This window comes from Pantherophis guttatus, chromosome 14 (assembly GCF_059756535.1).
Source record: "Pantherophis guttatus breed Tessera chromosome 14, ASM5975653v1, whole genome shotgun sequence".
Classification (NCBI taxonomy): domain Eukaryota; kingdom Metazoa; phylum Chordata; class Lepidosauria; order Squamata; family Colubridae; genus Pantherophis; species Pantherophis guttatus.
This window is the reverse complement of record NC_142076.1, coordinates 3964537-3975094: the sequence shown is the minus strand read 5'-3', so window position 1 is coordinate 3975094 and position 10558 is coordinate 3964537. Positions and strand designations below refer to the sequence as shown.

Here is a 10558-nt window from a genome sequence, read left to right as displayed (position 1 = left end):
CAATAGCACGGAAAAAGTGACTTATGACCATTTTTCAGACTTACAACCATGGCAGCATCCCTGTGGCCACATGATCAAAATTCAGACCCGTGGCAACTGGTTCATACTTATGACGGTCACCGTGTCCCAGAGTCACATGATCTCCTTTTGTGACCTTCTGACAAGCAAAGTCAACCCAGAAGCCACATTCACTTAACAATTGTGGTCATCAACTTAACAACTGTAGTGATTCGTTTAATAATTGTAGCAAGAAAAGTCGCAAAATGGGTCAAAATTCACTTAGCAACAGAAATTTTGGGCTCAGTTGTGGCCATAAATTGAGGACTCCCTGTAAGGCACCAGCTTGATTTATTGAAATGACCAACCAGCTTATACACCATGCTATCCAGTAAACAAATTATCTTGACTGCTTGGCCTTGTTCAGGCATGAAAACCAGCTTGGTGACTTGGCTTGGTGACTTTGGGCCAATCACTAGGAGACAAGGAGTTCTAGTTCCGCTTTAGGCATGAATGACAGTTGGGGGATTTGGGACCAGTCCCTCTCTCTCAGCCTAACCCACTTCACAGGGTTGTTGTTGTTGTTGGGAAAATATGAGGAAGGAAGAGTATTAGATATGTTCACTGCCAGAGTTGATTGTCTTTCTGCAAGTAAATAAAAGGTGGAATAAAAATCTAATAATTTTAACATAGCACATTGTATAAATTAACCCGATCTGCCAGAGCTACTTTGCTCCTCCCCTCCCACACAATTTTTATCAGCACCTTCAAATTACTTATCTTCTTGAATTTCTCCAATTACATATTTTCTTGATTCTTTCCCCCCAAAAAACTCCTCTCCTGGATCCCTGCCTCATTCCCATGGAAAAGCCCAGCAAAGTGCTGCTTTAATGCATCTCCACAATATAAATTGTGCCAAACACAGCATCTAAGAAAAAGCATGAAGAAATTCTTGATGATCACTGCTTAAAAAAATAATACAAACTCTCTATCTTTATAAGCAGGTAATCGTTTTCTGCTGAGTAATTATTATACAGGCAAATGAAAAAATGTGCCATACAGTATTCTCAGAATAGGTAACCCCGTAGCAGTGAACAATAAATCCAGATTCCCATCTCCACATTCCCAATATTTACATAAGAGGTGCAAAAAAATCCTTAGCTGCTATAGATGCTAAAGAGGTGGATAAGTCAATGCTTAAATCTACATGGCTGCAGAGGCTGGAAAGGTTTGTTCTCTTATATTTGGGTTACTCAATTGTTTGCAAAGCTCAGAAATATACCGATGAATCATTTGTCAATGTAGATTAGCGAGGGCTGATTATAGTGAAATTTGGTTATTATTCACTGAAACCCTTATCTAGAACGTTTATATATATATGCTGTATCCATATGTCCTGTTTTTAAAAAAATGTAATAGTTTTTCTTTCTTTGTAACTATGCACTAGTTTTCTTTCTCGTTGTTTCTTGTATTCAAGTAACGAGTAGCCATTTTCCACTAGAAAAAGGGGTACCAGATTTGAGCTACAAAAATTCCAGATGATCATTAAACGGCAGTGATTAAGTTTTGGGATGTCTAATGGTAGTGCAGATTTTTGCAGCCCAATTCTGAAGAGCCAATTCTTGCTCCTTTGGCCTAAACATAGCTGGCTGGGGAATTCTGGGAGTTGAAGTCCAACATCTTATATGGTAGTTGGCAAGGTTGAGAAACAATGTTCAAGAGATCTGATTCTTCGACAATCTCGCTGGTTACATTCTCAGAACCAGCCCCTCCAAAATATATGGCACACATCTCCAGATTAAACCAGCTTTATGGGTGTGTTGTGAACAGTCTCTGTGTACTGTATTTGCGTACACACACATGCAAAGCGGTAACAGATTTTAAAGTAGATTTGGGTGGGAAAACAATCGAGTAATTGGTGGGGTACAAAGGACAGTTTAAACCTGATCCAGGATGACTCGACAGGGAAATTAATTTGCTTTCTCTTTGTAACCCAGCAATTTATTTTATGTTGGCACCGTGTTTTGCATTACATAAATTAGTAGAGGAATTATCACGCCAATGCCCCCCACAAAAACTGCAAGAGGGAATTGAAAGAGGCCCAGTGAACCAGTGATAGTGGTACAGGTAGCCTAAGACTTAAAAGAATTCATTTAGTGACGGTTCAAAGTTACAACGGCACTGAAAAAGTAACTTATGACCATTTTTCACACTTACAACCATTGCGGCATCCTCATGATCACATGATCAAAATTCAGATACTTTGGCAACTGGCATGTGCTTATGACAGTTGCACTGTCCCGGGGTTATCCCGTTGCGACCTTCTGACAAGCAAAGTCAATGAGGAAGCCGGATTCACTTAACAACCATGCCACTAACTTAACAAGTGCAGTGATTCACTTAAGAGAACTGCGTCAAGAAAGGTCATGAGGCAAACTCACTAAAGAAATGCCTCACTTAGCAACACAAATTTGGGGCTCCATCGTCAAGTCGAGGACTTCCCAAAAATAGTTTTATCTGGAGGACCGAGAACCTAGGAAGGGGGCAGCAGACAGGGGGAGGAAATGAGAGGAACAGGGTCCCTACTCACCCACCCTCCCTTCTCCTCCTTCTCCCCACCAAACCCCACACCATCATGCCTGCCATCCTTCTCTGCCCATCTGCGGGGGTCCCACTTATTGGGGGGGGAGCGGGGAGGAGCAAAGGGGGGTGGGCGATCCTCCCCATCGCTTGCCCTGTGCCAGCCAGCCCAGTCATTCTTCCCTTTCGTGACAAACTGGGGGGGGGGATGCCAGGATACTCCGGGGGGGGAAACCCCCCTCCTCCTCTCGCCCTTGCAGGCCCTCCTGGGGGGGAGGGCATAAATCCCCCCTCCGGACACACAGACACCAGAGACTGCTGTGGGGAGGGGGGGAAAGAGACCCTCGCGCAGTGGGGGGAGGCAGGGGCGGGGGCGCGCGCGCGCAGTGGGGGGGGTTGCCAGCCCGCCTCGCCCCTGCCTCCCCTCACGGGGGCGCGCACCGCCCTCCCCCCCCCTCGGCTCCTCCTCCTCCTCCACGACGGCGGCGGCAGCGGCGGCGGTTGCTGTTCCCGGGGCGGCCGCGGCGCTGCTGCTGCTGCTGGTGCTCCTTTCCTGGCTGCTCCCTCCGCGCCTTCTCCGCTCCCCGCTGCCCAGCGAACCCGGCCGGCCGAGAGGCAGGCAGGCAAAGCCCGGCAGGCGAGTCCGAGGCTCGGCGGAGGCCCGGGGCCTGTGAGGGCCGTCGGGCCTCTCCTTCTTTGAGTGTCGTGGCGGCGGCGTTGGCGTTGGCGCGGGCCCGGCCCGGCCCGGCTCGGCCGGGGCGCCCATGCGGATGTGACACTCGGCGTCGGCCATTTTGAGAGGGCGAGGAGGAGGAGGAGGAGGAGGCGGAGGAGCCGCGGCCGAGCCAGGCGGGCGCGCAGAGGGCCGCTCTCCCGCCGGAGCCGGCAGCCCTCGCCGGGTGGGCCTCGGCCTCCCTCGGCCTCGCCCGCCGCCATTGGGCGCATCGCCAGCAAATACGTGCGCGTCTCCCTGCCGCCGCCGCCGCCCCTGCCTGCCGAGGAAGGCCGCGAGGAAGCCCCCGCCCCGCCGCTGCCCCCGCCGCCGCCGCCTGAGGGGCCCCCGGCGCCCGCCATGAACCACCACCATCACCCGCCGCCGCCCCCGCAGCAGCAGCCGCCGCCGCCGCCGCCGCCGCAGAAGCCGGGCGAGCAGCAGCTCAGCGAGCCGGAGGACATGGAGATGGAAGGTAGGCAGGCAAGACCCCCCCCTCCCTCTCTCTTCCCTCCTCGCCACCGGCAAACCCCCTCCTCAAAATACACCCCCAAATCGGGCTCTCGCTGCTGGCCGGGCCCTGCGCGCACCTCCACCTGCGCAGGTGAAGCGGGGCGCATCCCCCTTTTGCACCCCGCATCCCTGGCGCTGCTCCGACCTCCCTCCCTCCTTCCTTCCCCCGCTAAGCGCTTGATCGCCCTAATCTGGAGCCGCTCCAGCTCTCCAGCATCGCCCGGCCCGCAGTGCTGGGGGCTGCATCCCCCCCCTTGGTTGCGGGGGGGGGGCTTCCGATCGCCTGGCAGGAGAAGGAGGGGCCCCTCCCTGGAACCCCTTCCCAGATGTGCTGGGTGGGGTCCGCCATTCTCCCCCCCTTTTGCCCAGTGGCCCGATCCTCCAGAACCCACCCCCTCCCCTTCCTCGGAAGGGGAAGAGCAGCCCCTCCGCAGCAAGGACCCCCCCCCACTCCGGGGCTTGTTCCCGCTGCGCCTCCTTTCCCCCCTTCTGGGCCACGTGCGGTTTAGTTGGCGGAGGTGGGGAAGGGTCTCCGGGCACAAGAGCAGCGGCCCCCGTGTGTGTGTGTGTGTGCGGCATCTGGGAAGACCTTCCCGAGCGACCCCCTTCCGGGGGGAGGCGCCTGCCGTCTCGCGCGAGGCCGAAGTTTAAAAGTTTGGCAGCGCTGGGGGGCGGAGGCTTCCCCGCTTGGCGGGCGGCGGAGGGCCCGGAGGCGTCTTCCTCGCAGGGGGAGTGGGGGTCCTGGCTGGGTGGGGAGTGGGGGGCATCGCCGCCTGCAAAGGGAAATTGGGAGGGGGGGTGGAGGAAGCTGCCCCTGCAGGAATGCGCGGCGCTCGGCCACCGCGGAGGCGCCGGCCAGCCAGCCAGCCGGCCGCTCGTTGTTTGCTGGGGGTGTTTTGTTTTAAAAGCCTCCTCCGGCCCCTTCCCATTGTAGCTTGCTTGCACGCAGCCAACCACGCGAGATGCTCGCCATTTTTAATTGGGGCACGGCGGCTGCTGCCGCTGCTGCTGCACGGAGGGGTTATTTACAGAGAGCGCCCCGGCTTTCGGGGCGGGGAAGCAAGCAAGCGGGCGGAAGGAAGGAAGCAAGCAAGGCTGGCGCTGCGCTGCTCGCCCGGAGCCAGCAGGCCCCTGTCCCTGCTCAGTCATGCAGGCTGGAAGGGGGGGGGAGGAGGGAGAGGAGGAGGAAGACTTTCTCCCCTCCCCCCAAAGAAGATGCAGCTCCTGACCTCCCAGACCAGACCTTCCCCCTTCCCCGAAGTTCTTCTGATTTCTTTCGGTGCCGCTTTCCTCTTTACAAATCGATCAGAATAAGAGACCTTGGAGGTCTTCTAGTCCAGCCCCCTGTTCAAGCAGGAGACCCTATGTGCCAATCGGAACAAATGGCAGTCCAGTCCAGTGATGGAGCACCCACCACTTCTGAAGGCAACCGGTTCTCACTGTTAGGTTCCTCCTAGCGAGTGGGATCTTAAAACGCCCCCATTTATATAGCCTAGTGACAAGGTTGTGTGCTTTAGGGGATCAGAAATCAGAAGCATCTTTTTCTTAAAAAAAAAAAAAAAAGGTGGTGAGGAATTTTCCGGCCTTAAAATAATAGAGTGTTTGGGCTACTTTGGCTGCTGTGTGTAAAACACGCTTAATTTTCTGCGCATAGGAACTTAGCTGCACATGAGAAGAAGTAGGATGGATGAGGAAGTGGTCAGTCATGCAGTCCAAAGTCGCACAGTTCAGACATGCGAGATTAAGACTACCGCAAAGACTAGAATGTTACTTTGTGACAGCTGAGAAAGGCGCAAGTTGTGGAGTAAAACCGTGTCCTGACCTGCATGTCATGGGGCCCGAACTTTATTGGTTAATCTTGTTTCCTCATTTTAAGACTTGCTTGAACCTTAGTGGGTCATTCTTATTTCCTTCCCATTTATGTAAAACTTAAGGATCACACTCCTTGATGTCCTAGTTATTATTTCAATATTTAAAGAACTGAGTACTACTTGTAAAATGAAATGAATTTAGGTATAATTCTCTCAGCTTGTTTTCCCCCAGCTTAGTTTATGGGTCTTCTATCCAAACTGTTCTCACTTATTATGTTGTCCAGTTAAACAACAGTAACAAAAATATTGTGAGGTACATTAGAGTTTTCTCTGTGTGTGTATGTTTTACTTCAGATGAATTAAAAGCTGTATTTTAAATTCTCTTAGCTGTTAATTCATATTTTTTTGTGTAATCACCATAAGCAGTTTGCTGAATGCAAAGTAACACTTTCTTAGAAGTATATGTATTTTGAGGAGATAACAAATACTTAGAAAGTCAGTTATTTCACCATCCCTGAACTGAAATAATAATAGAAAAGTACAGTATTCTGAGATTTTGTCCAGGCTTTTCTGATTCTTTATCCCATTGCCAACAAAATCCATCTTCATCTGTTCCTAGCAGGTGATGCTTCTAGGACGTGAAATGAAAGTGGCAGGGACTCCTTACTCTTTGTTTGCATAATCCAGTATTCAGTGGTATACTGCCACTGTCCATGGAGGTTTCTGTATTGAGCTTTAATGACTCTAATAGCCATGGATAAACCTATTTGCCAGGAATTTACCTAATCCTTTTTCAAAGCTGCCTGAGCTGGTGGATTTCATGCATGGTGATGAATTATTGCTTGTTAATATGTCCCCTGTCTCTTGAGCCAGGCAACAATAAGTTGTATATTTTGAGAAAACTTTTGGCGTATCCGCTGTCTCCATGCTGTTTATTCCTTCCCTTATTTATCCTCTTATTAGTTGCCTTATAAACCAAGAACAAGTTGGAGTTGTCGGATTTATTTATGGGATGATCACACAAATATAAATGGGATGGTTGAGCCCTAATTAATGGAACTGGGATATATGAAAGTTGTGTTCGTGTTTTGGGTTTACTTTTTTTTTTTAACTATTTTGGGGCAGCAAATCTTTCATACAAGAAAAGAAATGAACAAATTCTTATAGTCCATATAGTAAATAAAAATTGTTTAAACTTATTTAGTAAATACTTTTCCAGCTCTCATTCTGCATAATTACAACTTCAACGGCATGTAGATGATGATGATGATGATGATAGCAATAACAATAGCACTTAGACTTATATACCGCCCCCATAGTACTGTACAGCCTTCTCTAAGCGGTTTACAGAGTCAGCATATCTGGGTCTTCATTTTACCAACCTCGGAAGGATGGAAGGCTGAGTCGAGGATAATGAAATGGGATGATAACCATTCAGTTGTGTCCGGCTCTTGATGATTGTTTGGGCCGGGTCTCTCCACATCTTCCAGTCTTTCTCTATGCTCGGCTTTGATAGTGTCCAGCCACTGTGTTCTTTGATAGTCTGGTTTCCTTTTGCCGCTCGTCCATGCATAATTATTTTCGCCAGTGAATTCCCCTGCATGACATGGCCAAAATAAGAGATATGTATGATATTGGACCATTTTCATATCTTGTTCTTTGAAGGAACCCTAATCTGGATTCCTGGTGTGAAAGTAACAGTTCATTTATCCCACATACCATTTGGGTGCTGTTGTACTCAGCTTACTGTCAATTAAAGCCAACCATATACCCCACATTTTTATAAAGAATGATATTGATAGTCCTCGACTTACAACCACAATTGTGCTCAAAAGTTGTTAAGTGAATCATTGCAGTTATTATGTGAATAACATGGTTGTTAAGTGAATCTGGCTTCCCATTGACTTTTCTTGTCAGAAGGTTGCAAAAAGTGATCATATGACTCCGGGGTACTGCAATCGTCATAAATGTGAGTCAGTTGCTGAGCATCTGAATCTCGATCACGTGGCCATGTGGAATGCTGCAATGGTGGTATGAAAAAACGATCACAAGTCACTTTTTTCAGTGCTGTTGTAACTGTGGTCAGTAAATGAACTGTTATAAGTCGAGGATTACTATACATGGTGCTTGTCCAAAAGGATTCAGGAATTCAGTGGAAGGAACAGATTTAAGCACAGGCAGAATGAGAAAAGTATTGAGTTACTTCAGTTATGTAAACTTTAGGTTAATTACAGTAAGAGATCAAGGGTTGCAGGGTAATTTTGTTTTGCTTTTGCCAAAGGCTCCACATTAAATTTAGATTTGAGGAGGCATTTTAAAGGTAAGAAGCGGATGAGGCAATTCCAGCAATATAGGATGGCAGGAGAAAGAGGGAGAATTGAGGAAGTAGAAAAAGTTTGCATAATTGCAAGTGGAGAAACTGGATAGGCGATGGGGCACGAGAAGGATAAGGCCACTGAGGATTGTGAAAGGAAAGAAGGATAAACAGGAAGGGAGTTGAAACAGATGCCTTGTAGTCTGACTGAAGGCAGGTGATGAATACATTTGGTGGAGAATTTTGGATAGAGAGTGTGAGATTTTTTCTTTTTAACAGTAGATAAGTTGAAAGTTGACCAGGATGTAGAGCTCTTTTTTTAGACTGAAGGAAAGATAGATTTTGCAATGTCAAAGGAGAAATGATGTGATTTGAAAACAGGAGTAGTTAATTCAGTCAGATTTGGCATTATCAGGGAGATAGGTGGGACACTGGAAGCTGTGAGCTGAGCTAGGAAGAGTGTGTGGAAAAAAGGAATGATAGCAGTTCAACAAAGTCTGGAAGACACACATAAAAATACAACTTTACTCACAATCATAATGGAGGGCAGAATTTTTGTGTGTGTTGGTCATTAAGCAATGGATGGCAGTTGTAAAGTGAACACTGCACTCGTAAAGCAAGTCAGTATATTGCTATGGGCATTTGTTTTTGTTTTTTGGGGGGTTTCTTTTTGTTTTGACAAAGGCTGGAAACCAGAAAAAAACACCATAAATCAGGATCTGGTGACTGGAACGCTGCAGTTGGCTGTAAAATTGTAAAATCCCCAGTCTCCAAAATGCGATCATGTGATTGTGGGAGGGGGGGTATTTTCATCAGAATTCTGGAACAGGATGGTAAGCACCTTTTGAGGAAGGGTCTGTCACAACTTCAATTGGCTGCTAAGTGACCAGTCATTAAGCAAGGGCTACTAGTCATAGATGAAAGTTTTTGCTTCAAATTTTGGGAACAATGAACAGAGGCAGGAAGAGAGCAAACCTGAGAGTAAATTACAAGGATGTGTAGCAAAATGCAACTACAAAGCAGGAAAGCAATCACTGTAAAGAGATTAAAGAGAAAAACTGCAGTAGACTGAACTTGGACTTTGTTACAGGGGTACTAATTGTAATTGTATTAGATATAAATAGACATTCTTGTACTGGCATTCTAACCAGCATAATAAATGAAAATGCTGGCATAATTTTCCAGCAGCTACTGCTTGAAGGCTAAGTGGATATTTTCTTTTTCTTGAGTTCTGAGAATGTGACCAATACATTTTTTAAAATGTTGGTCAGATGTCTATTCCAGCATTTTTGGAAGGGTGTTTTTCATTTTGCTGCCGACACTTGTGTTAACTTGTACCTTGATTAACTCATGTTAATCAAGGTACAAGTCAAATCCCTGATTGCTTCAATTTTGCCCTTAATTCCTGCTCTTTGAAGTAAACTTCAGTTTAGAAAATCCACTTACGTGCAGTGTAGATATTTGGTTTTACCACATACATTTCCATTTCTTATACTTTGATTCTTGAAGGATAAATAACTTTGAACCTGTAGCAACGGACTGATTTCTAATAAAACTTCAGATTTTTTTTTGTTTCCTTGAGTTGGTCAGAGGTAGGATTTGTCTTCATAAAAACAAAACCATTTAAATAAAAGAGTAAATTTGTTGCTGATATGAGTGGAGCAAAGCAACCCAAATTTCATAAGGTGAAAAAAAAGAGTATTTTTGCATTGCTTGAACAGATCAGAGAGATGTCAGCGAGAAATAGTCTCAATTTTTTCCAGGGACTAAAATGCATGGCAATTTCTCTGAGATGAAACTATTCACAAGACTAATTTGACTGAAATTCAGCCTTTTGAACACTTCATAAAGATATCAGAGATACCCCTCCATCATGTAGATCAGGGGTGTCCAACCTTGGCAAGTTTAAGACTTGTAGACTTCCAAAATTGCTGGCTGGGGAATTCTAGGAGCTGACGTCCACAAGTCTTAAACTTGCCAAGGTTGGACAACCTGACACAGATGTTGATCATAGCCTTTTACTCCTGACTATTTGCACCTTGAAAATGGACCAGACAGCACACCACAAGCATTCCATTTGGTTCTTGACAAGCCACGTTATCAACCCAAGACTGAGTTGATTATTAATGTGAAAATATTTGAAAAGGGTTGGGATTTTGTTCCTATTTCTGTTTTTTATTAATTAGTGAATGAGGTACAGTACTGGGTGCAGAAGGGGAAGCTTGCTTTATTAATTTTTCAGGTGTTTAAATCTGACACCGGTCAATAAATTATCCTGTAGAATTATTTTTGCAGGTTCTGAACAGGAAGTAAAACCTCAATAGGTTTTAGTTTGTCTCATAGCCCAGCAGATTTAATTGAGATTGTTGAAAGTGTCAATGTAAGGCAGGGGTATCAAACTCAATGCTGGAGGGCCAGAACTGGCCCGCGGGGTGCTTAGATCTGGCCCATGGGGCCGCCCTGGAACTTGGGGTGCCACAGGTGCCCCCAACACGAGCTGGCCACGCCCACCCTGGCCCCCCAAGGTTAAACACAACCCTGATGCAGCCCTCAATGAAATCAAGTTTGACACCCCTGATATAAGGGCTTTTTTCCCCCTATTTCTACTAAATCTCATTTCCCCTTCATGTT

General features: G+C 46.9%; 1 protein-coding gene across 6 annotated transcripts in view; it reads left to right on the top strand.

Annotated features, from left to right (window-relative positions):
* Positions 1–10558, top strand: part of USP7 (ubiquitin specific peptidase 7) — a 122687-nt gene that overhangs the window by 15190 nt on the left and 96939 nt on the right. Inside the window, exon 1 of one of the 6 annotated variants that reach the window (XM_034420559.3) lies at positions 3026–3764. The exons of 4 other annotated variants lie outside the window; for them this stretch is intronic. In XM_034420559.3, coding sequence (XP_034276450.1) covers positions 3650–3764 — 115 coding nt within the window. In that variant the 5' untranslated portion in view covers positions 3026–3649. Of the gene's footprint in view, positions 1–3025; positions 3765–10558 lie in introns of those variants that run through there. One more of the 6 variants, XM_034420560.3, reaches the window with a different exon arrangement.